The following is a 26580-nucleotide window of genomic DNA, read 5'->3' on the forward strand; positions in this document are numbered from 1 at the left end:
TGGTCCGTTGAACAGGAGGTGGAAATCTTCTCCTGCCAGGCGCCTGACATGTGGGGCCAGCGACTGTGAACTGTAGCCTGAGGGAGTAGGCTTTCTCTTGCAGGGGTCAAGGAGTCATGGCTTCCACTCAGTGAACCTTGCCTAACTCTCCCTTTCCCTGGTTCTCACCACATACACATCCTGACTTGGGTATGAGGTCAGAGATGCAGGAATGAGCCTGGTAGTGTGACCGGGGTAGGCGTTAGCTATCGGGAATCATGGAGCCTGGAAAAGGGGCCTCCTAATGCCAAGGGTAGAATGCTCACTTGGTGTGGGGTGGGGGAGCTAGACCGCGGGAGAAAGATTCCACAGTCCTAAAAATGATCTGGCCTCGCACCTACCCAATGAGAGAAAGTCCTTCTTCATGTCTCCCTGTAAACTTTCTTCCCTTCTTTTTTCCTAATACTTTCCGTGTTCCCCGTTTTTAGTGGCCATCTGGCTCTTCAGATTGCCTTTTTTTAAAGGGATCTGGATGAGAAGCAGATCCCAGGCAGACCCAAGACAGAACTAGAGGAATTTGGGGGTACTTTGGAACAATCTAGAACATGGAGGACAAGGGGTAAGGTCACACTCTAAAACAGGATTCTCAAGAGAAAGTACCATGGTGATGAGAGTCAACAGCCTTAAGCCCCTGGCTTGTAACTAAAAGAGTCTGACTCAAAGCCAGCAGGATGAGTGATTAAGAGCGACAGTGGCCTTCAAAGCGGAGGCCTCCTCTCTATACCTCCCCAGGCCAACCTGCGGCTACCAGAACTCTATCACATTCTCAGAGCATGCCTCATTGGCAAGAGCGTAGGCACAGGGCAGCTGGAGAGGGGCCTCAGCCAGGACTGGGCCTCCTCTGACTGACACCGAGAGGGGCAGACGTGTGCTCTAGAACCTTCTTAAATATGAGGAGGAACGCTGTACACCCAAGGCGTCAAGGAGGAGAGATACTGATGAATTAGTGCCCCCAGCAGCACCCAAGCTCCTCCTCAGCAAATTAGAGAGGCGGTGTGGGGAAAAGGGCATTCCCCTGCCTCCACGCAGGAGGGCTGGGTGGGGTAGGGATGCAGGTGTGAGCGCTCTTCCATGACTCACAGAGAATCTGTGGTGCCAATTCCTGGTAACCCCTCTGGGGCTGCCCCTAACAATCCATGTTCCTTTTCTCCAAGGAATATGGCATCCATGGGGGTAGGAGCTTAGGCTAAGTCCACTTGGTGCTGCGGATACCACACTAGGTCTGGAAGTCAGGCACTTGGGACCCACTCCTGTGCCTCTGTGTGACGTGGGCATTTGCTTCTCTCTCTGGACTTGTGGCTGTGCATTCTGCAACCTACCAGCTCTCATCTCCTGCATCGCAGAGTCTCCTCTGTTGGGTCTTGTGTGTGTGGAGGAGGACCAGCACACAAGCAAAGAGCTCTGGCCATATAACGTTTGAATTTCCTGCACACAAAGAAATCTTTTCGAAGACTTCCCTTCCCATCCTTCCCTTCTCCTGCCCATCGGTAAAGTAAATGTTCAGACTTCTAGAACCAGCTCTGGTCTTCCAGATCCAAGGTGGTTGTGCTCACGTGCACGTGTCTGAATGGCATCTGGGGGTTGGCACATTCCCCTCAGTCTCGGCCCCTGGCTGACCCTGCTGAGCTTGGCACCTGGAGCGATCCTCCTGACACTCCGGGGTGCAGCCTGCTCCTCACGCTCTGCTCTGGCTCCCTCGCACCTCAGGGCACCTCAGGGTTCATGAGAAACAGTAACAACAAGCAGGGAGCAACTCTGTACTTCCCAGAGCCTTTCATCCTGGGAGCTCAAAGCAGTTTACAGACCAACACTCATCATTCCCCAGCGCAGGTCCCAGGCCCTTGGCGGGGGTGAAAAGGGGACAGGGAGCGCTCGTCTTTCTAGATCAGGGTAGCAGTGGGGCTGGATAGGTCAGTGAGTCACCTAGGACGGGGTGGCCACAAAGTCTGGGACAGAAGTAAAATTTGACTGTGGGGTTTGGCTTCAGGCCGCAAACTAGGGTGGGGGGATGGCAGCTGCTTTAAACACTATGGTCCCGATCCTCTTTCCTCCACGTACAACCCGGGCCCTTGTGCCAGGGTGGGTTCCAGGAGCTACTGAAGCAGCGGAACATGATGGAGGGGGGATGGGAAGATCTGTCCTTGTTGCTGCCTTCTGCCCTAAGCATCATGAAGCCTCCACGCTAGTCAAGCTGCCCAGACCTTAGGGCAGTGGCTGAGCGAGGACTCTGTGGGGGAAAGGGGTTAATTAGGCACTCACAGGCCTAGCTCTGACTTCAATGGTGGCTTCACTAACCCTCCTCGACTCCTTGGCCTAGAACCCTAGACTGGTGATAACCACACAAACTGTCTCCAACTCTGTGCATGTTAATTGAGCTTCTATTGTGTGAACAAACCTCAGACCTTGTCCTCAGGAAGCTCAGAGCAAGATGGTGAAGACAGAAGTGAGGTTGGGGACAGAGAAATTAGGACCCTGTAGAGAAGGCGGCATCTGAGCTCAGTGCAGACGGGAGCCAGAAATTTACCAGGGGATGAGCAAGAAGTGGGACTGTGTCCATTCCCACCAGTGCTGAATCCAGGCAGGGGAACTGAGACAGGGACACTCAGGACTTACCTTGAGAACAGCCAGGAACTAGCAGCAGGATGAACTCTTGAGCTGGTCTACCTACCTTCCCCAGTCACATCTACTTAACCCCAGGCTCTTCTGCATTCTGTGCCCCTCGAGACAAACCTGCAAGAGCCAGAGGCACCCTGCTGGCCACCTGTTGGAGCAAGTCCTCTCATCGAATCAGCTAGACAGGGACTTGTCTCCTGGGCGCTGCAGAGACAAGACACAAAGGGGACTCAGGGATGAGCTGTGAGTCCCCGCTCTCACCAGACGCATGGAGCATGGCCCTGGCAGTCAGGTGTAAACAGAACTGTGGACACTGACTTGGGAGGGCAGCTGGAGACCCTAAGCCTGCACCAACAGGCTGGGAAGATGGAAGCCACGGTTGAATGGTCTGGCCAGACACCAAGCTAAAGACCCAGAGTGCAGCCGGATCTAGTACCACAGTCCGTAGTTATCTGGCCCTAGAAAGCCCCTTGTGCAAAAGATGTTTCAGTAGGAACCTCATTTAAAGCATGAACTGGGAGCTTGATAGAAGTGCACATCCTTGGGGCTAGGAAGATGGCTCCGTCAGGAAAGCATATGCCAGGCAAACAGGAAGGCCAACTGGAATCCGCGACACCCACATAAAAAGCCAGACGTTGTGGCACACACTTGTAATTGTAGCGTTGGAGAGATGGAGACAGGAGGATCCCAGAAACTTGCTGGCCAGTTAAATTGGTGAGCTCTAGGTTCATTGAGGAGAGCAATTGAAGAAGACAGCAGACATCAAGCCTGGCCTCTACGATTACATGCACACATATGTGTATGTGCACACACAGGCACATGATCATGTACATATACAATGCACATAAACACAAAGAAATGCAAACTTCTGAATCTCACCCTTGATTTATTGAATCAGACACTGGGGGGAAGAAACTATGTGTTAGCTAGTTCCATAATGGATTAGGAACTGTGCTCCTGTTTGAGAACCACAGTTTCACCTGAGTGTCCCACCCCACAAAGCAGACCCCTGTGGTACCTGTCATCTCTGTAGGCATTTCCCTGGCACCAATCCATGCTCGAGGTGCTACATGCTGACTCAGCTCCATCCACTGGGGCTAATGGGCTCACCGTTCTATGGAAAGAAAAGACATAACAGGACTTGTTCTAGGTGCAAGGCCTAACCTGAGAAGAGGAGCCAGCAAAGGGATGGAAGGGGAGAGTCTACTTCCCATCCGAGGTGTCTCAGGAGGCCTTGAGGAAGAGGAGCTAGGATGAGCTGGGCCTAAAGGAACAGGAAAGCCTGGGGAAGGAAGCTAAGCATTCAGATCAGATCAACCACTTGGGCAGTGTTATTGCTGGCAGCCCAGGAGGGTTGGGAAACATACAGGGCCCAGCTGTGCTGGCAGCGTAGTACACAGTAGGCAGAGAACTCAGGGAAGGATCACAGTCTTCTGGCTATGGGATCAGGAGTGTGGCCTTCTCTGAACCAGTATACATGCTTGTGTCTGTCTGTGTGTGCGTGTGTGCATGTGTCTGTGTGTGTGCATGTGTGTGCGTGTGTCTGTGTGTGTATGTGTGTGTCTGTGTGTGCGTGTGTGCATGTGTCTGTGTGTGTGCATGTGTGTGCGTGTGTCTGTGTGTGTATGTGTGTGTCTGTGTGTGCGTGTGTGCATGCATGTGTGTCTGTCTGTGTGTGTGTGTGCGTGTGTGCATGTGTCTGTGTGTGTATGTGTGTGTCTGTGTGTGCGTGTGTGCATGCGTGTGTGTCTGTCTGTGTGTGCATGTGTGTGTGTGTGTGTGTGTGTGTGTTCATGACTAGAGGACCATGGACTGTCTCAAAAGCGCTCTAAACTGGAAACATGCTGCAAAGACTCCGAAAGGTGTGGGCCCAGATGGAAGGTTCTGTGACTTTTGAGTGGAGTGGGGTAAGCCTGGACCTGAGCTCATAGTTCTATCCCTTCACTATATGAAGAAACTGAGGCCTGGAGAAGGAAGTGCACGTATCAACAAGGCAAGGCTTGATAGCTAAGGGCCACCTCCCTCTCACCACCAGTTTCTCAGCTCCTTCAGGACACCTGGTTCCTAGGAGCCTGCTCTTCCTCAGCCTGGCAAAGTGTCTCCTTTCTCTTGGCCAACTCTTGCTCACTCCTCAGGCCCAGCAGGCCTAGCATAGACTTTGTTCCCCACCCCATCCCTCCCAAAGAGTACTTTTCCTGGCCCCCAAGATAAGGAGAGAGACGAGCGGACCCCCTGTGCTCCATGGCACTCAGCATGGTGTTGGTAGATCCCTCCAAACCTCCTGAGCATTGCCCTGTTCGGCTCCAAAGCCACATGAACTGGACTCTCAGCATCTGACGTATGCTGCACTGTCTGTATCTGAGCGAAGGCACAAATGAGGAAGCTTCTGAGATGCTTCACATCTGTATGTGGAGACCTAGCCAGCTCCTCCTTCCTCTGAAAATGGACGCTCTCCTAGAAACAGCCTGCTGCAGGTAGGCTTTCTACCAGAGCTGGGCTGGAGGCAGTGGTACACCAGAAAGAGAAGTCAGTCATTCAGGCCCCTGATTTCATCACCTGCTCTGCTGGTGTGGGGCAGAGGCCTGTTTGGGCTGAGGGACGAGCTGGAGAGGAGAGCTGGGTGGGAAATGGCTCTGGGATTAAGTGTGGGGGCCCCACCCTGCCCAGAGAGCTTGTCTCTATCTGGGATGCTTTAGGAGTCCGTCAGTCATAGCTGAGCCTTACATCACTGATTCATTTGTTCAGCCTATGAGCAGCGAGCACCACCTGTGGTCTCATACCTGGAACATCGTGAAACCCTAGTTTCCCCTCCCCCAGACTCCCCAAAGTCTAGAAGAAAAGAATCTCATATGTCCCATGCTAAGAAGGCCCAAGAAGGGAAGAGGGAAGTTTCAGGGAGTCTGCCTGCAGCAGAGGCTGCAGACGGTCCTGCAGGTGGTCAGGTGGATTAGTGAAGATGGCAGCATCTGAGATCTTGAGGGATCAAGAAGAGTTACTAAGAGATCATTCTTGTCTAGGTCCTGCTCAGAGTTCCTGACATGGATTACCTCCACTCTTAGAGGTGGGTGGGATGGTCCCTGTCTCCCAAACAAGGAAATGAAGGCCCAAAGAGGTTAAGCAACAACTGGTTACACAAGACACTGGCCAGAGCCAGCATGAATACTGAATGAAGCCTCTTTGTCTCCACCCCTTATGGCTGCTCCCTCGATTTTGATTCTGGTGTGGAGAATGGTGTTTGAAGGCAGGACAGACTATGCATGTTAGGGGACAAATTGGGACTTGGTTGGCCTGGAATGCGTGGTTTCCTGGAAAGAAGTGTTAAGGGAAGGCATTTGGGAAGAAACATGGGCTAACCAGAAAGTATCACCTGAGGGGCCCAGGTGCCAACAGAGGAAGGCAGAAGCCTCATTTCTAGGCAGCAGGGACCTAAGGAAGATTTCTGAGGAAGTCAGCAAGGAGGGCAGAAGTAAGTGTGCCAGGTGCACCCTGCCGGCAGTATCCTGGGGTATGGGACAATGTAGCCTATTTCAGGGCCCTTGCAGACAGTGGAGGATAGCAAAGGCAAGAGGATTGGTGCCAACTGGATGAACTTGAACTTTGAGGAAAGCCAAGCGAGACAGGTGGTCACAGGTGTCAGGGATATCAAAAGGGCATCCAGTGAGGAGGAACTGGAGATGTCAGATCTCCCCCTGCCGTGTCTGAGCCAGTTTGCTTCCAGGCCCCATGTCCACACTAGCCTGGACCACATCAGTTTCCCAGCCCTGCCCCACCTCCAGCACTTAACGGGAAACTATATGTGTCCTTGGAGGCACTGGGACTAGTGAGTGCGTGGATGCTCCTCTCTGTGTGGGGTCTGCTGACACCTTTCCCTGAAGCCCGACATTGCTCCACAGACTTCTGTTTTATTTTAAAAATCCACACGAACCTCATCACGTGGCTGTTTGTTTCAACCCAAACACACTGCTTTATTTAGTAATTGAGCCAGGCAGACCCCCCACACACACACACACACAGAAAAAGGCCCTAAGACTGTCTTGTAGTCTTACCTGCACCCACATTGAAAAGTTAGCAACGTCTAGGTGGTCAGGTGATACCCCCCGAACTCCCCAAGGCCCAGACAACTTTCCCTATCCAGGCTGAGGAGGCAGAGCTACAGGGCCACCCCAAAGAGGACAAAGTCTTCCCTCTGCTCTCTGAGTCTGCTAAACCATAGCTGCCCTAACTCTTCAACAGCAGGCAGTTTCCATATTGGCTTCTCCTGGACCAAGACCTAAGCCTTTGTGTCAGGCCCAACCTTCCCCAGAAGGCAGATTAAACAGGGTTTTGGCACATGGTAAAGGCCTTCTAGGGCTGTTATTTCTGCTCTGCCTCCTACCTCGGCTCCCAGCCACTAAAGAGGTGAGAAGGGCAGAAACGTCTATACCTCCACAGAGCACTTCTCCTTCCTTCCATTCCCCTGGGGGAAGAAAACAGAACATGGTCCACGGATGGGCTAGCTGAAGCCCCAGGGACTAGACTGCTACCTGGGCCTGTAGTGAAAAACCGCAAGAGTGGGACAAACACACACCTTGTTCTTACATCTGTGACAACCTTGGGGCTCTCTCTTCCCAGAAGGTCGGGTGGGACCTCTTGCCCTCCTCACCCTCCAGCTGAAATGCCCTCTGTGCCCTTTCCCCAGCTCTGATTGCCACACTTCATCTGTGTAGTGCTAGGTGTCGCAGCCCTGGAAAGCACCTGAGAGTCTATGGTGTCTTTGCAGCTGATGGCCTTGGGCACCTGTGCCATCTCCCCACCCACAGCAGCTCCCCTCAGACTCCCGTCTCTGCCATTCACAGACCTGTGGCTCCCTATGAGCAAGAAGCCTGGCAATGTGAACAGGACTGGCCATCTCTGACCCTGGCCTGGGTAAAGCCCCCGGGAGGCCACTGGCTCTCTCCAGATGTTGGGCTCCCAGGATGGGGACTAGAGGATGTGTGTAGCGCTCACATGTCTGGATTCTACAGTTGGCACTTCTGACTAGGCAGGGTCTGCTCTAAGGCAGGAGCATCTCAGCCGGCCTTGTTGCCATTTTGTTCCTCACAACCTGCCCCTGGAGTGGGCTCTGTCCCTTCTCAGCAGCAACCCTGACAACCCTGGCCTGCTCAGCCTTCTAGATGGTGCTATGCACAAGAAGGCTTTCACAGGTGCAGGAAGCGTGGCTGTCCAGGAGGCTTTTACCCTTCCAGCCCCCATGGAAACCCTAAGGAAGAGGCTGATCCCAAGGGCAGGGATAATGTTTTATCCTACACTGTCTCCCTGGCTGGTAGGTGCTGGCACAACACGGGCCTGCTGGGTATGGATAGTTGCTGGGTGAATATAGGAAAAGAGCAAAGTAAATCCAGGTACCAGATGGGGACACATGGCCCATAAAAAGCCAAAACCCCAAGCTGGCATCCAGTCTTTCTGTGAGGCTAACCTGTGGGCATCAAATGGCCCTTCGGCAGGCTGGGAGGAGGACACTCAAGAGTCCATTTCACAGAGCAGCTCCTGAGTGCCCACTTGAACCAGCTATGTTTTGAGTTTAAGGTTGTTTTGGCTTTTTCTTTTCTCATTTGAACTTGGAGTCTGTAATTAACCTCGCACAGGTTGCAGCCACTTTGTAGGTGGGAGAGAGGGGTGGGGAGGGGGCCCGGCCCACAGCCCGCCAGCAGCAGGGCAGAGGAAGACTTTGATGCCAGGCACAGTCTCCAGGTGTTAGCTGCAAAGGCGAGTGCTGAGTCTTAGTCATGAGGGGAGGGGTCATTAACCCTTTTAAGAGTCCAGTGTCCCTGCCCTTGGTTCTGGCAGTGGGGAGGTGGGGCCAGGCCTTCCCACCTGGGTTGCCTGGCCGCAGCCTGTCTGTCTCACTCTCAGATCTCCGCACTCCACACCCACCGCCCACTGCTGAGAGGAATGAGGTCAAGCAGCAGCAGCACTGGTCTCCAGGCTGGGCTGTGGGGAAGGAGCGGGTTGTTGTTCTGGGTTGCTATCTTTAATGAGGTGCTCTCTGGGGATGGCCTGTCACATAGATACAGGCCAGATGCTCTGGTCTGGCACTAGGTGGCAGGAAACAAGAAGCCACCAGATACCTCACGGTCCAACTTAACACGGCATGAGATGTACCCTCAGGGTTTCTGGAACATGTCAGTCAGGGAAATCTGCAGGGGCAGACCTGAGGAGGCCTTCCTCTTGTCTTTACAGCTCCCAAAGGCCATCTCTCCACACTCTACTGTCCCCATCAGGGTACCCTGGAACTGCTGGTGGAAGGGACCCCTGGGCTCCCCAGTCCAAGGAATGTGGGAATTGAGCCCAGAGGAAACTTGGTCTGAAGACAAAACAGAGGGGACCGTGCTCAGCAATCAAGAGCCTTCCTAGGCCACCAGCTGAGCACTGGTGTTGCTGTGTCACTGGTAGGGGTGGGAAGGCTTCTCATGTGCACAGCTTCCTATTGCTTTTATCCAATGTCTGTCATCTGTCCTGACGCCTGGGTGCTGGGCTTTTGAAGCCTCCTCTCGTTGAGGGGAAACACACCCAACCCTCAGGGGTGCTGCTCCTCCTCCACTGGGCCACAAAGCCAACCTGATAAAGTCTTCCCCACTGTTCTTAATATCAGAAGAAGGCTGGAGACAATCTGACAAATTCAACCGAGCAATGAACTAATAAGCAGCCATTAAAATGATTTATGGCTGTATCGCTTGACTTGTTAAAAAAAAAAGTATTTTCCAGTGTGTTGTCTGAAAAGGGATCTAAGGCTTTAGAGAAAAATGTTTTTGGAGGTGATATTTGAAAATATGAGCAGTGGGTTCTCTCTCTGAAGATAATTGAATTTATTTTAATGTGTTTTCCTTTTTCCTTATTGTGTTGTGTAATTTTTCTACAGCAAAATGTACTTCTTATGTAACCAAAGAATGGCTGAGGGGACGAATTAAGTCAGGGGGTTCTGGTCATTCCACGTATAGTTAAGTGCTATCTGTGTGAGGCCAAGGCCAGAAAAGCTGACCCAGCAAATGCCCAGCAAACACCATGAGCAGAATAGAGGACGAATGCCAGCTTTGGCTCTTGTCCTGACAGAACCCCCTCCATCCCAGGAACATTCCTCTGCTTGGTTCAGCTCTGGCCTCAAGACACTCTTGGGACACAGTGTGATGGTCTCTGTACACACACTCTAGCGAGACATTCTAGGCCCTGGGCATAAAATACATCCAGCTCAGAGGAGGTAGGTGCTGTGGCTGGGGCTGGAATTAGCTCAGTCATGTCTGAAACCCTTTGAGGACAGTCCCTAGGTACCTGAGGTCTGCCACGTGAACAAACTGTGAACCTTGGGCCAAGTGACCCCAGAACACTGGTCCCGGGTCTTATGTCTGGAAGCCACAAAAGGAGAATCCATGTCCTTTCAGATTAAGAGCTTAAAACACCAACACAACTGTCTGTCACCCCCAGTTCTTGAGTCTCCAATGCTTTCCTCTGACACCTTCAGAACAAATCAGGGCTATCTTGGAGAGGTCCCCAAGCCTTGCCACAGAAAGCTTCCAAGGTTCTGGGCCCTGGAGTGGGGCTGCAGAGGTCCCCCGCGCACTGTTCCAAAGGCCATCTGTGTGCACTCTTCTGTCCTACAATCTGAGCCACTGTGATAGATCCACCAAAGAACTTTCCAGGTGCAGAAAACTGAGCCTAGTAAGTATGCCTGGCCTTCCTTTTCGGGAGATTCTTCTGAGGAACTTCCAAAAGCTAGAAAACTCTCTGTACAGACCATGGCATGATGCAGGCATGTGGTTATTCTTATGTTCTTGCCCTTTAGGCCAGTGCTGCCCAATGCTTTAAAACTGTCTAGTGGACACATAACATGTTAAAAAGAAAAATACAAGCCCAGTCCAGGTTTCCCATCCTGGCTGGTACAACCCTGTCACCTGAAGCCTTGCCTGTCTCTCCAACCCCTGCTCTCCTCAGCTTCGTAAGCTGTTAAGGCCTGTGAACTCTCAAGCTCACTCTCACCGCCTCACACTTGCTCTTTGGTTGATTGGTTGCTTACTGAAGTCAGGCTCCCCAAGTTCAGGACTGTCTAGCTCAGTCCCCAGTGAATGAACAGTGCCTGGCATGGAGCAGTTTGAATCATTCACTAGAAATGAATTGAGTTGGTGGACGGACGGACGGACGGATGGACGGACAGACGGACGGACGGATGGATGGATAGATGGCTGAACGTGGAGTGAGTGAACTAGTCGGGGTTGTTTAGAAGTGCACGAACTATAAAGAAGTGGCTAGTGAGACCCGTGAGTTCCCACAGGATGGAGAGTGACCCTAGGATCTAAAACAATAGCCTGTGTTTTAACAGAGATGTAGGATGGCTTTGGAACCCTCAGTTCCTCGGACGCTCCAGTCCTGCCTGCTGGCTGCCTCTGTCTGGTGCATTCCTGGCCCGTCACCCTCACATGCTGCAGTGGGCCCTGGCTCAAGTCACGAAGCAAGACAGCAGATTCAGCATGTCTTCTCCCTGCCAGATGTCATTCCCACCCCTTGGTGGCTGGCTGGGGTCAGGTTGGGAGCAAAGTGGCCCACGGGGATGGGGGACAAGGCTTCCTTGGTGTCAGAACTCTAGTAGGGAAAGTGGGTGCGTTAGAACCTACCAGAAACTTTCTATGTCCCAGTCACAAGGAAGGCAAAGCAGACTAACCTTGGTCAGCACTAGACCACGGTTAGATGACAGCTGTCTGTCAACCGTAGAACGACGCCCATTGTGAGGCTGTGCTCCGGGTGTCTCCAGGCCCTGGGGTGTCCAGCGTTTGTGCACACTCTCCAGCACATGTGAAAGATGCAGATACAGACGGACGGCTTTCCCAGCCCTGTCTCTCAGTGCCTGCACTGTACCCAGACCCCTGCCCAGGTTTTAAAGTCTCCAGATGGTTCCCATTGGCTTCCAGAGTTCGGAAGTATGATGTGTTTTCGGGAATCTGGCACAGGTGAAAGCATGGGGCACGGGGAAAAGAAGGATTCTGGGAAGGACTCCTACTTTGAGTCATAAAGTTCCAGAAGGTCCCACAGTATACTGATGCGCAAACTCTCTTGGCACAAAAGAGGAAGGAAGGGAGGGAAAGGAGGCCAGCCGTGTATTTTAAAATGCCAGAAGCAGATAACTGGGAGCAAACGTTGTAACAAAAGGTTATAGACTCACTCTTTTCAGAGCGCTCTTGCAAATTCATAAGATGAGCCCTAGGTCGAAAAACAGACTGCAGACAAGAAGGAACAACTCCGAAGGATAAACACAATGGGCTGATACACTTAGAACTGTTCAGCCGGCAACAGTCATCGAATAAATGCAAATTACAACAAAGAGACGTTATCTTTTGCTTAGCTAATTGGTAGAGATTAAAGACGTGATAATGCCCCGAGATGGTGAGGGTGTGGAAACAAAATAAAAAACAGACCCTGTCATTCAGCGGAGGAATGTGGATCGGAATAGCCTTTTCCAAGGGGGGCAATTTGGCAAAATAAAATGACTTTCACGGGAATCATTGCTAAGAAAGATTGCACGGCCCTAGACTCAGCAATCCCACTTTTCGGAAGATTGCCTTAGGAAACAATTGAGGATAGTAATAATAACAGCTAACCTTTATTCCGCGCCCTCTGCCTGCCAGGTTCTACATGCATTATCTCATACACTGCTCGCTGCCATCGCACAAGGCAGGAGCTGTTCTTTATCTCCTGTGGTTTGTGGATGAGAAAAACCGAAGCAGACAAATTAGGTCAACGACCTCAGGACCCAAAGCTAACAAGTGGCCAAACCTAGACTAGAACTCAGGCAGGATGTGTCCCTGGATGTGTGCAAAAGTGAAGCCACAGAGTGGGCCCTCAGGGGTTGATTTGTAATGGGAGCAAAGGGAGGGCATGCTAAGCACCTCCCAACAGCGGTAAGTTACATAAATTATGATACACCCACACAGGAATATTATGCAAGTGTGAAAAGTGATTCTGTGGAAAAATATTTGTGCGAATGCCAGGGAAATTTTTTGTATGCATGAAAGATCTCTAAAGGATATCAAAGAACTGATAAAATTAGTTACGCCCTGGCTATTCTGAGAAGCTAGAGGGAGATTTGTTTTATAAAATATACACTCTTCTTAGCATTTGAATCATGTGACGATATTATGTATTAAAATATATACATCTGTGCACATATACACATGTAAGTTATGACATAGAACTTTATTCCCCAGAAGTACTATTGAGGATCCCACAGAAAAGGTTTGAAAGCCCTTACGTAGTCAGACCAAGGTAAATGAAGGCCCTTCCTGGACTGCATCCATCCATGTCTTCCCCGGACCAGCTCATCAGGGAACCCTTTTCTTAGCAATGATGTCTTCATCTCTCCAGACATTGTACTCTCTGTGAGTTAGGTTTGAAAAATGCTGTTTTTGATACTGAACACTGAGGTAAAGAAGTCGCATTGTTTCTTTAAATGAAAGAATCATGTTACTGGTCCCATTGTGTTTAAAAATTGTGTGTGTGTGTGCGTGCATGTGCGTGTATGTGAGTATGTGTATGTATGCATGCGTGTGTGCATGTGAGTATGTGTATGTATGCATGCGTGTGATTTCCAAGTACTGAAATAGTGGATGGTTTAGTTTGCTTCTGCCTACTCACTGGGTTTTGTCATTTTCTAAACTGAACAAAATGACTTTCCCAGGTGTCTGTGCTTACACCTAGCCCAACAACACATTTTCAGAGAACGCATTCTTGCACTTTGAATCTGGTCTCTGTACCTTACTCTGATTTCCCTCCTACTTGTGAGCAAGCTTGGGGTAAGTTAGGAAGGAAAGTCTGCCTCTAGCAAGGCCTTTCTTTGCAGTCTATATAGTCCATTGTCAGGGCTCTGAGCCACAATAAAAGAAAGGACTGGTGACTGATGGTGTAGACAGGGCCAGCAAGTCCCCAGACACAGTTCTTGACGCTGGTAGACCCTCCCTTACGCTAATGGGAGAACTCAAACTCAGGTTCTGCATCCCTCAGTGAGAGACGAGGCTCCAAAAGCAGACACCAACCTGCCACCTACCCGACACGCTGCAAACCAAAACACCCAGGTCTTGGCCTCAGCTCTGTGGTTGTGTGGTCTCGGTTGAGTTTCTGAACCTCTGAGTCAGCTCCACCCACACTGGAGTGTGACTCTTGCCACAAAGTTCAGGAATGAGTATACATGGAAAGTCACATGTCCTAGGAAGGGCCATCTTAGTGCAAATCATTATGTGCAGGTAGGCCAGCATATCTTCCCCTTCCTGGGAACAAAGTCTCTCTGTCTCCGTGTGTGTGTGTGTGTGTGTGTGTGTGTGTGTGTGTGTGTGTGTGTTTAAAGGTGGCATGGAGTGACCCACAGAGATGACATATGGGAGTCTAGGTATGTGGGAACAGCCTGGGGTTTCAGACACAGGGGAGAAAGCCTGGAGCTTCCTGTCCAGGCCTGGGCCCACCGGCGTAGCTGCCCTGCTTCACCTTTGACAACCCACTGCTCTGGCTCACGTTCCTTCAGCTCAGAGCTTCCTCCACCTGCCTCACCTCCTCATTTCCTCCCACAGCCAATCCTTTCACTCTTAGCAGCCTGAGACCTATCCCCAGGGCTAGGATGAGGGCTGCTCCTCTGGGCTCTACCACCCATACTACAGTGGCAATGCCAGGTCACAGTGTCTGAAAGTGATAGCTGAGTCCACCACCTTGTCTTCCTGTGCCTTCTGGGCCCCGGGGTCGGGGAGGAGTGAGGAAGTGGAGAGAGGAAAGACAGGAGTCAGATCTCAAACACTGAGGTCATGATCTGAATTTGAACCTCAGCTCCATTACTGACCCTCGGGGAAGTGACTTCACTCTCCTAAGCCTCAGTTTCCCTGTCTATAAATGGGTTTAAACACAGCAGTGAAGTCATGGGGTGGTGAAGGTTTTACAAGCGAATGTGAAGCTCTTGGTACCCTCCCAAGGCCAGAGAAGTGCCCAGAAGTAGCAGGACCTTGTTCCCACTGAAGACTCTAAGTGCAGATGGAGTTGGACTAAAGAAAAATGCCAGGAGGGATGACTTCTAGTCTCCCCAGTTCCAGCCTCAAGATGGGGACTCTTACTGCTCGTGCCTGGCTCTGTTCCCACCACCCCCACACTGACCTACCTGCCTTGTAACCCCGCAGCTACCCGGCCCAAGCTGAAGAAGATGAAGAGCCAGACGGGAGAGGTGGGTGAGAAGCAGTCGCTGAAGTGCGAAGCGGCAGCAGGGAACCCCCAGCCCTCCTACCGTTGGTTCAAGGATGGCAAGGAGCTCAACCGCAGTCGTGATATTCGCATCAAGTACGGCAATGGCAGGTGAGCAGTACCTCCGTCCCACCAGCTCCAGAGTCACATCCCCAAGCCCAGCACGGAACCTAGTCAGGTCCCCCTCCGTGCAACCCTTCCTTGCCATGCCCAGTGCTTCCCTGACTGCTGAGCCCTCCTGCCCTGGCATTGCAGACAAGGATTAGGCAATTCCCAGGGCTGGGGATGCAGCTCAGAGGATAAAGTGCTTGCTTAGCGTGCACAAAGCCTTGGGTTCAAACCTAGCACCACATAAAACCAGGCGTGGTGGCACAGCCCTTTGATCCCAGCACTTGGGAGGTGGAGTCAGGAAGATCAGAAGTTCAAGGTCATCTTCGGCTACCTAGCAAGTTGAGACCAGTTTTAGCTAGATGAGACCCTGTCTCACAAAAAAAAAACAAAAAAACAAGTGAAGCAATTTACGTGTCTAAAGGTTGGAGGCCATTTGACTCTGAGCTGTCTTAACAGCACAAGTCTTGCTTGAGAGACCCCAAATCTGGCAGTTTGAGGTGGAAGCCCCTGTTGGTGGAAAGTCTTTGGGGAGTCACATAAGACAAAAGGCTGGGGTCCTGACTTGACAAGTTGCCATTTGTGGAGAGCTTAGTAAGTGGGAAGAGACCGCTGACTGACATCAGGGGGTCTGCCTGCACACTCTGAGTCTTCAGGCTGGGAAAGATACTCACCACCATCCAGGCAAGGAGAGGGGGTGCTGGGAGAACCAGGACTCTAGGGCAGCTCCTACCTGTCTGCCACTAAACGCACTTCTATCCTACCTTTCTCTGTGGGCTCTGGGGTCTAGGTAGACTAAGGAACCCCTCAAGTCTTTTCTGCCCTCACTCCCCAGTGTAGCCTGCAACCACCCACTTCAGAGATATCCACAAAATGCAAAGTAGGCTGTCTATTGCTTCAGAGAGCATCAGCCTACCCACAACAGAAAGTGTTAGGTACAGGCTCAGGCTGCCCCTATCACACCTCAGAGGCCTGAAACCTGAGTGGAAAAGTGGGGTTCAAGAGCTTGGCTTTGCCTCCCTTCTCCTTCCAAGACTCGAACCAAAGGAAAACCAGTTACTCGAGACAAAGACAGAAAGTGGCCCAGGCAAAGAGCCATGAAGGACGGGTTTAGATAAGAGGTCTGTGGCTACAAATAAGAAGGCTAACTCCTGAGGGAGTTACGGTAGTTAGAAAGGTGGGGAGGTTCGGGGTAGCGTTCCTCTGTGTCCCCTCTCTATAGCACTGGCAAGAAATTCAGCCTAACCAACCAGGTACCTCCACTCCTCCTCACCACCCCACTATAGTCTTGGTACCAGCCTAGAAGAACTAGTAGACAGGCCTCACGGAGCTAAGGCTGGAGCAGGCACCTCCCCACACCCCAGCTTCTCCCTAAGTCTACAAAGCCAGGGAAGGTGCTGGCCCTTGACCTCTTGCCCTGCTCCCAACATGGCACTCAACTGCCATCCCCGTCTCACCAGGCCTGGCACCACACTGTCTCATACCCTGCCTTACAATACACACACACTCACTCGCACACTCACGTACTCACGCCACTTACACACACACACACACACACACACACACGTGCGCACGCATGCATGCACGCTCGCTCCACTCTGCTGAGGCACCACCAGTTCCTGTCTTTCTTTGGTCACTTTAGCCTCTCCCTCTCTCCCTCCCAGCAGACTACCCTGCCCATGCCTCTTCTGAGCCAGGATCCCTGGCTACTGCCTCCTCCCCGCTTCCAGCTATTGTCTGTCTCCCTTGTTCCTTCCACTTCTGTGCAAGTCACCTCAGGCCCCTACTCCACACCTCTTATCCTCTGGCCACACTGCCTTCCCCAAGGCAGCCAGTTGATCACAGCCCAGCCCCTCCACCCCATGACCTCTGGGCTCCCAAGTCTGGGCCTCCCAGCTGTGACACCGGCTGCTTCTCCCTGTGGCTTCTCAGCTGGCCCTCCTGTGAGTCAGACCTCCCTGATTTCACTGGTGCTGGGCTTTCCCGCATCTTAGCCTTCACTGCTCTCTCCCTCGGCGCCAGTGGGTGATACCCCCCTCTTATGGTTCTGCCCCTCTGAGACCCCAGGCCTCCAGCTGTAGGCATGGTGGCAGTTTCACCCAAGTTCCACATTGTGCTGCCAGCTGAGCCCCAAACACCACTCCTAAGGGGTCTCTGACTCAGAATGCTCCCAGCCAGCCCCTCCACCCCACCCTCATTACCCCAGCTGCTCGTAGTCTAGCTCCTCTGCTGTGCACACCTGGCCCCTCCCCAGCACCCGCCCCTTGCCGCCTCTGCAGGTGGACCTGACTTCCCTGACCTAAATGTTTCTCACCTTCTCCCCTCCTAGCTTCTCATCCTCTCCTGCCTTTGTAAATTAATTCATGGAGCTAACCTGTGGGTATAGAGTATTGGCTGTGTGTCACGCACTCTGCTAGAGGTTCGGGAGACATTGGTGAATAAGACAGCTGTGGCCCCTGCTTTCATGAGGCGCTGGGCCAATTTCCAGCATAGAATCTGGTATAATGATTTTATAGATATAGATATATAAAATACATTATATGTGTATTACATATAATTATTATATATATAATAATAGCCTCCACCTGTTTTTCAGAGAAAAAAAAAGTTGATCAGTCTTGCACCCTGTTTGGCTTATGAATCTAGTTCTTGGTCCCCTACAAATGATCCTTTCCGATCCAGACCCCCACGAGATCATCCCTTCCTTATCTGACAGCCTTGAGGTCCTCCCTCCTTGCTGGCCTAAACATCACACCACCCTGCCGATCTGTCCCAACTAGAGGCCCAATCCCTGGTCTTTGCTTTCACAACCCTGGACTTGGGCCCAGGCTGTCCCCTGTACTAGGAAAGTTGCCCCTCTTGTCCCTGGCACAGCCCGCCAAGGCCCAGCATGAACGCTATGGGAATATCTATCTGCCCGAGCCCTCCAGTCAGCTCATGGTCCCTGACAGTACTTTAGACAGTTCATCTCACCACTGAGCAATCCACCACTGCTCCTCACGGGAGCGTCTGCCCCACATCCCCCTACTCCCCTATAAGCCTGGAAGCAGAGATCCACAGTCAGTGTGAGACTGAGAAGAACCTCCCAGGGCTGGCCCTCCTCTCCTGCGTGTGAGGTCATCCTTCAAGAGGCTGAACAGGGGCCCCTATGGATGGTCCAACCTTCTAAACAACTTACTTCCTGGTAGGGCCTCAGATTCATCTGACACATGGGTGACTTAATCCAGAGACAAGGCCTAGTCAGCTCTTTCCCTGGGTGGCAGACATGGCCCCTCCCCCACATGCTGCCTTCTGAAATGGCCATCCCTGGTCCCACCTGTCCTGTTAGCTGTGGAGGAGGAGGCCATGACAGGGAACTTCTCATTAACTGTGACCAAAGTGACTTCAAGAGAACTGCCCACTCTCTTACTAGCAAGGGAGCCAGAACCACGCACAGAGCTAGGAGTCTCCTCTCTGAGGAACCTTTCTCTCCTTCCTCCCTGAGTTCCTCATGCTCTACCTGCCCGGGCTACATCCAGCATTGGCATCTCTGTTTGCTGGCAGAGACCGTCTTCCCGACAGGGGCTGACTGTCTGTCTCTGTGCCCGCCAAACTGCATTGTCATTCAGGCCTTCCTGAGCCAGGAGAACACTTGCCCCCCGAGCCCAGGGCACGGGCCCTCCTCTGCAGAACCGCCTGTTCCCTTATTTATGAGGGGCAGGCTGGGACAGGCCCCTCAGGCAGGCAGGGGAGGTAGGCACTGGGGAAAGTGTGGGGCTGCCCAGATCCTGTCCTTGCCAGCAGAGAACCGGCTAGGGAGAGTGGGACAGCTCCCTTTGCTGGGGCAGACCTGGGTCAGCAAATGGATGGGGTGGCAGGAGTGTGCACCCTGCCTGCCTTCCAGGAAGGCAAGAAGAAAGCCCTGGATCCTAGGAACTCCAGATGGACCTGTGGATAAGGAGAGACCCAGCAACTTCAGGGCCTGAGAGCCCAGGGCCACTCCCAGCTGCAGCTCTGGATCCCGTTTCCCTGAGATCTCTGGGCCCCTGTGGATCAAGATGCCTATACCTGCTGCACCTGAGAGTTGTCTCCTCTTTCTTGTCCAAAAGGGGAGCCTTTGCCAAGCCCTGATGCTCGTTGATCCTGGTCTTATGCGTCCCTGGGTGGGAGTCCTTCCCCCAAGTCTGTACTGCTGCTTAGCCTTGTCCTGCTACAATTGGCATCATATGAGAAAAGTTCCTTTTAGTGCAGCTGTAGGTGACCATGAAGATCTTGCTGGCTCTAGGTCCCCTGTGCACAAACTCTTCTGCCCTCAGCTAACACCATCTCCCACCCCCGCCTATCCAGCATGCAGGAAAGTGAGGAGAGCTTTGTCCCGGGGAAGTGGGATGCTGTGGTTATCTAATTAGGTTGAGCTGGGAAGCAGATACTCGCTTGGTCAGAGGGGCCTCCAGAGCTCTTCTTAATGAAGGAAACTAGTTGATAGAGGAGGGCCATGGGCAGGCACGCGCCCAAGGAGAAACCCAGCGCGAACCAGGAATGGTAGGGCATATAGTTAAGCCACCGTCATCACACTGGCAAGGCCAGCGCCACTGCAGTAAGGTCCATCAGTCTGCACCAACCTCAAGGGAATCTGGGAATGATATGCTTGAGAAGAGGCCAATTCCAAAACCAAGAGGGAGGTGCTCTCTGCTCAACTCTCCCACCATTCCTTCCCCATATCCTGTCCCCCATCCCCACACCAATCCTTATCCCAGCAGTATCATGGCTCTCTTTTGCATCCCTGGGGCTTAGACAGAACAGTGGCAGCCTGGCTATACCCCGCACATACTCCAGCCAGCTGTGCACATGCAAGGAATCTGGTTTTTGACCCCTCGCTAAAAAGAAGAGGAAGTCACAGCATGGCACACTATGTCCTTTCTCAGGTCCCTAGCTTTATCCTGAGCACTTTCTGGACCCCAAAGAGCATCATCAGTTTCAGGAAGGGTTGGGAGCTGTGAGCAGAGCCTTGCAGAACCAAGGCAGGGAAGCCTCCAGGAGGAAGCAAGGTTTAGTAGGTTTTTCAGAAAGCAGACGAAGCCAGATGCTCTGGAATCACAGCTTGGGGGAGGTGCTGCTAGGACCTTGCCTGAGACCACTCAAGTGAGAGACTGGAGGAAGAGGCTAGCCCTAGCTCCTGGTGTGTTCTCTGGCCTCAGCTCCTGGTCCACCTCTGCTTTGCCTTGCTGAGTGTCTACCCGCGATCCAAGAGCCTTCTAAGACTGAGTTTGCCTGTACATTAGAAGAGAATACCCTAATTGGCCCTAAGGCTCTAGACCCTGGAGTACATGGTTTCCAGCATTTGGGAGGTGCTTGCTACACATCTGAGGATGAAGTTAAACAAAAGCCTCTTGGAGAGGCTACAGAGCGCCTCTCAATGGCAAGCCTGAGTCAACAGTAGGAGAAAGACGTGGAGTGGTACCATGGATTGATACAATTGCCATGAAGCTATCAGATAGATGCTCTCCCTGGTGTCCGGGAGTCAGAGTGCATGCTGCTGCTCTAGGAGAGCATCCAGATGGGCTCACTTATAAACAGTAGGGATGTGTTTAGCCCATAGATATAGAGGCTGGGAATTCTAAAATCAAAGGTATGAGGGCCTTCTCTAAACGTGTCTTCTTGACCTGCTAGTACCATTGCAGTGGGGACACCAGTGGACTTCAGGAAACACGTTCAAACCATAACCCTGAATAGTGACAATCTCCTACTTCTATGGATGGCAAAGGCAACTGGGAATGAGAGATGTGGCCACATGATTTCCCTAAGGGCCCTGGCATTCTTCCCCCAAGAAAAAGTGGTACAGAGAAACCCAGCCCCGAGAAAAAAGATGTGAGAATTCATAGTTAGAACATGTGTGCTTTGGCTGGATATGTTGTCCTGAGGGTTCAAGTCTCCTCCTGTTCCAGGGTTCAGTGTATCACCTGCACTCCAGAAAAAAAAAAAAAAAAAAAAAAAAAACGGTCTGAGGGACCTTCTTCTCGCCCAGCCTATACAGCCATGGTGGTTCTTTGAAGTGACCACTCAGTGACCACTGATAAGGTCCACCGGCCCTGGCTCACACCTCTCTCCCTCTTTCCTCTCCCAAACCCAGAAAGAACTCCCGACTGCAGTTCAACAAAGTGAAGGTGGAGGATGCGGGGGAGTATGTCTGCGAGGCGGAGAACATCCTTGGGAAGGACACCGTGCGGGGCCGGCTCCACGTTAACAGCGGTAGGTGGCCCTCGAGAAAGGGAAGGGTCCCGGATGGTGGAGGGTTGGCAGAGCCGATGGGCTGCCCCCTCAGGAGACTGGCACATGATCTGTCTTGCGCTCAGCTCCCCTCCCTCCTGCTGCTGCACATCAACCCCAAGATCTCAGCCAATTCAGAGAAATGCAGTCAAAGCATAAATGTTTAGTTTTGTTATCTGGGCCTGGAAGAGCCGCCAGCTCTCATTTTAAATACCCTGAAAACTAAATATTTTGAAATCAAGAGGTGGGGGTGGGGGGAAGGATATTTTTAGAAGGCAATTACGGGAGGCTGGGCTGTCAGGAGCAAGACTGGGAAGAGACAGGCCTGGGGTGGGTGTGAGCTGCGTGTCTGTTGCCAGCTGCATCGTTGGGCACCTGAGCCAGGCCTTGGGGAGGCTTGAGTACCTGGGGCCTGTGGGCAGCCTCCATTTAAGGATAACAGACCCGGCTCACTGACTGTGTGCCCACTTTGAAGACTTACAAAAGAGGGCCTCAGAACTGTTTGGCTTGCTGGCTCACAGTGTCTGGCCCAGTGTCACAACAGAGAATCTCTTTCTGCTGGGTTGTCAGGCCTGGCTTTGGGACCCTAAGGAAACCACATATTCGCTCATGAAACTAGGAAGTCCAAAGGTCATGCTGGCTCCAGATAGAAGAAATTCAAGAACTGGGAGTGGGTTGGTTTCTTTCTTTTCTACTATGAAACAGCATCTCCCGTGTTTAGGGAGTGAAGCAGAAAGAGATGGCACCTGTCTCCGAGAGTCCCACATCAGCCAGCCCCCATCTCTGCATCCTCCCGGGGGCGGGTATGAGAAGGTATTCTTATTCATCCTGCTGAGGTCACATGCACACATGGTCCTGTTGCCGTGTTCAGGTAGATGGAGCACCATCTTTGCCAGGCTTATCTGTGTGCAGAAGGACAGTAAAGAGGCAGAGCACCCTGAGTGATGGCCCTGTAGGAGACAAAGCGAGATATCTCTTTGTGAGACAAAAGGAGCAGGAAGGGTTCCTGCGCAGAACGCCGCTGCAGCTATGCCCTCGCCAATGTGCAGGGCCAGAGTCTTGAGGGTCTGACTCACCAGGAAGCTGCAACCACAGACATGAATGACCCCTCAGCCTGCAGCATGCCGGTCTTCCATAGGCTTCAGAAGCAGGTAGTACACTGGGCTGAGCATAGGATCTCATGCAGAGATGGAATCCCAGCAGCCCACAGGCTTCAATGCCTCTTGCCCCTGCAGCCTGGTGTGAGAGCAGAGGCCCAGGAGGAGCAAGAGTTCCGACATTTGCGCTGGTTCCAGCTCTGTGTTCCATGCAAGTGCCTTCCCTTCCTGAAGCTCAGCTTTCCTCCCTTAGGCTGAGTTAAGCTTCTCCTGGACTCCTGGGATTCTGGACTTGCTGCTGAGGCTGCTTTCTGCACCTCACCCACACACACACTCATGCATCCTTGCATATACCATACACATCTCTTTGCCTGGCTGCTGTGTCCAGTCCACAGCAGGCAAGACGACTCTTGATGTAGAGATGTGGTCATAGCTGATTTCCCAAGCAGAGATGCGTGGATTTCGTGTTTACTAGTGAAACCCAAAAGATCTGCAAAAACCACACCCTGAGGAGGGGGTGGAGGGTGGGCAGCGGGGAGCTGAGCCTGCCCCCAATAACTCATCCCAAGGTGGGTTTGTGGGGCCCTGCCCAGGCCCCAGGGAAGTAGGTCCATAGGGGCAGGGTAGGGCGTCAAAGGGCATCATCCCACTCTTGGATGGCTACCTACCTCTCCACTAGGGTAGAGCCATAGTTGTCTTTCCCAGATCGGAGCAGGCCCTCCGGAAGTGGCAGCTCTGGATCTCAAGGGAGCTTCCAGCCTCCCTGGGCTGACAGGGAAAAGGAGTCTACAGACACAGACAGAGCTTGGAACAAAACAGTCTGCATAGTGCAATCCCCTTCTGCCTTACAGAAACCAACAACCCTGTCCCAAGTGAAAGGGAACTGACCCAGGATACCAAGCACAGGGCAGGCAGCTTTGGCATGAGATGTAGGCATGCGGTAGAGGCCTCTGGGCAAGGGAGTAGCTGGTTGAACACATCTGCACATGAACACACTAACACATGGGTTGTATTCAGCCTGACCCCGCTCTGAGTTCCAGAAAGACACAGCCTTGATTATCAACATAGAAATGACTGACAGGAAGGTAGAGTCCTCAGCCTGAGAGCATGCGCCTCTCCTAACAAAGTAGGGGGAGGATGAACACCTGAACTAAGAGAAAAGGAGCCTTTTGCACAGCAAAATACACAGCTGCACAGCTGAATAGCTCAAGGCAGTGGGTCTGGACCTTCAAGAGGGGCAGAAGGTCTGCCGGTGCTAAAAGCAGGATAGCGCTGCAGCCTGGACAGCAGAGAGGAGGGAATCAGTGCTCCCGCTCAGCCTCTGTCCCATCTCACCTTCCTCCGAAGGTCTGAGACAACATGCACCATAACACTCATGGCAACTACGTCCTGGGTTTTCCCCTTCTGGTCATGTTTTTAATTAATTTTTTTAGATGTAATTTGCATACCATAAAATTTGTCCTTTTAAAGTATGACTCAGTGGTTTTCAGTATAGTCACCAGCTTATGTAACTATCCCCACTAATTCAGAACATTCTCATCATCACCCCAGACGTGTCATGTGTGTTAGCAGTCACCCCCCACTTCTCCAATCCCACGACTACTACTCTTGCTTTCTGCCCCTGTGGATTAATTTATAGTAGACATTTTGTACAAGTATAACCATATAGTAAGTGGCCTTACTGTATCTTAAGGCCCATCCATGCTGGAGCATGGGTGAGTGTATTCCTTTTATGGTGAAGTGATATTCTAGTGTGTGAATGGATGACATTTTATTCATCCATTTAATAGTTTGAATTGTTGAATCATTTGGATCACTTCCACATCTGGGCTGATGATTAATGCTTCTGCGGACATTCATGTTCAGGTGTTTGTAAGCACACAGGCTTTCAGTCTTGAGGATACACCCATGAGTGGAATTTCTCGAGTGTATGGTAACTCTGGGAATTTAACTTTTTTCATTTTTTATCAAAGAACTCCCAGAGGCCGGGAGGTAGTGGTGCACGCCTTTAATCCCAGCACTTGGGAGGCAGAGGCAAGTAGATCACTGTGAGTTCGAGGCCAACCTGGTCTACAGAGCAAGTTCCATGATAGCCAGGGCCACACAAAAAAACCCTGTCTCAAAAAACTAAACAACCAAAAAGAACTCCCAGACTAGATGTCTAAGCAGCCACACCACTGTACATGCTCACCAGGGGTGCCTCGGGGTTCTGGTTCCTCCATATCCTCTCTACCACTGGCTATCTTCTGGATCTACATTCCAGCCATCTTAGTAGGGATGAAGAGGGAACTCATTGTAGATTTGACTTCACATCCCTAACAACCTCTCAGCAACATTTGCAAGAGAGAGGAGAAAAGGTATCATTCATTCCCCGGGCTGAAGGACACTAGCCTATGCTCAGGGAAGCAGCAGAGGGTACTTCCCCTCAAGAATCAGATATGCGTTTGTTCATTCTGTCAACCATGTTACGCACCTATTCTGTGTCAAGCATTTGGTTAGATGCTGGGGTTTAGTGATGCGTGACAGGTGGCTATGCCCCAAGGAGCCAGGGTTCTAGTGATTCGGAGCTAGTAATGGCAAACTTGGTTCCTTAATCAGTGTAGAATAAACACTACCAGCAGAAGCTTGTGCAGTGAGCATAAAGATTGTACCTGTCTTGAGCAGCCAGGAGAGGCTGCACTGAGACGCTGGTATCTGAGAGGCCCTGGGCAGCAGGGCACCTGGCTTGTTAGAAAAGCTGAAATGAGTGTGGTTAAAATATGCTGAGAGAACAGGATTTAAAAACACGACAGAAATGGAGTGAGGCCCAGATAAAACCTAATGAAAGGCGGAGGGCTTTGTTCTAACTACCAAGGGACACCACCAAAGAGCCCTGATCGGGGAGGGATTGGCATAATTTACATATTCTAAAGACTGCTGTGGCCGCTGGAGTGAAGGTGAGTGTGAGGCAGGAGGACCAGCAAGTAGGTCACTCAGGGAAGATGTGACTATGACCTGGACCAGGGGAGGACGTAGGAGGCATGGATCAAGCCTCTTGAAGTGATGGAAGAAGTGTCCTTGAGGATAAATGGCAGTAAAGAACAAAGAAGAAAGAAAAGATGCTCTCTGGAACCTTGGGGCTCACAGGCACAGGGAAGAGACGGGAAACTGGGAGGCCACTTTAGATATACTGGATTTGGGGTTGCTGTGAGCATCCCAGTGGAGAGGTAAGGGAGCAGCCTTCTCACTTAGAATTCCTGCCACCTTTGCTGTTCCAAATACAAAAGACGAGCAACAAATACAGATGTGCTAGCAAGGGGATAAGAACATGCTACCTTGGGACCTACCAGGACAGCTATGCCAAAGTGGCTTGGGAAGGTCTTACCATGGCAGAGGAGGTGGACAGGCCCTTGGCCACTATTCCCTGACACCTCTCTGAGCCCTGGCATCAGCCCCGTGATGTGGTATTGGCAGCCCAGACTCAGTGCTCCACAGCTGGCGTCCCATCTCTCTTCAGTGGTCCCTGCCACCCCAGCAGCTCCACTGCAGTCCACTACAGTCACAGAACGACAATGAGGACCGGCAGCAGGAGGTCTCTGTCACCATTGCTGCAGAGGAGCCATGCTGGGCCTGGCAGATCCGGGCCAAGATTCCTCTGGCTTAGCCAAGGCCCCTGGGAGGCCCCAGGCTGCGGTCCACATTCATCTGCTCACGTCAAGCCTTGGTGCTGACGTGCTCTTTCACAAGGGACAGGGGATCTGGCAGGAATACACAGCTGCAGTTCTAGAGAGGGACTTGGCCATTCTTTCCTCGCTCCTCCTTGGAGGTGTAACCAAAGGGCAAGACGGGTCTAGGGTCTGCCTAGTGTTGAACTTTATAACTTGCAGACATGGTCACCACACTGTGTCTCTTCTCTTAGTTCTCTGTCCCTTTCTTAGTTTTCTGGGTCTCTGTGACCCAGAAGTGGAGCAAACGCCAGTTCAAAGCTGTCTCTCTCTGGCCAGCATGTGGGTCCCAGCTGGGTTTGTGGTGGAGCCCTGAGGAGCCCTCCGTAGGGGTGGGTGGGGCCTGAGATGCCAACTCTGCAACAGGGATGGGGTGGAGGGGAAGGCGGGAGCTGGCCCTACCCGCTGAGTTTTATCTACGAGCTCCTGCAGACATATACAGAGGCTGTGCTGTGTGTACACTCCAGTCCCCCACGCTCCATCTGTCTCCCTACATGTCTAAACACTGAGGGTGCCAAACGCCTGCCTGCTCCATC

At 52.0% G+C, this 26580-nt stretch overlaps 1 protein-coding gene across 2 annotated transcripts in view; it reads left to right on the forward strand.

Annotated features, from left to right (window-relative positions):
• The window catches only part of LOC121453281 (pro-neuregulin-2, membrane-bound isoform-like), a 184950-nt gene that overhangs the window by 133102 nt on the left and 25268 nt on the right, over window positions 1-26580 (forward strand). For both annotated transcript variants that reach the window (XM_041659915.1, XM_041659914.1), the window contains exons 2-3: window positions 14829-15000; window positions 21107-21225. In XM_041659915.1, the coding sequence (XP_041515849.1) occupies window positions 14829-15000; window positions 21107-21225 (291 nt within the window). The remainder of the gene's footprint in view (window positions 1-14828; window positions 15001-21106; window positions 21226-26580) is intronic.

Source organism: Microtus oregoni, unplaced genomic scaffold, assembly GCF_018167655.1.
Source record: "Microtus oregoni isolate MIOR12 unplaced genomic scaffold, Mior012 000011F_ref0000422, whole genome shotgun sequence".
NCBI lineage: Eukaryota > Metazoa > Chordata > Mammalia > Rodentia > Cricetidae > Microtus > Microtus oregoni.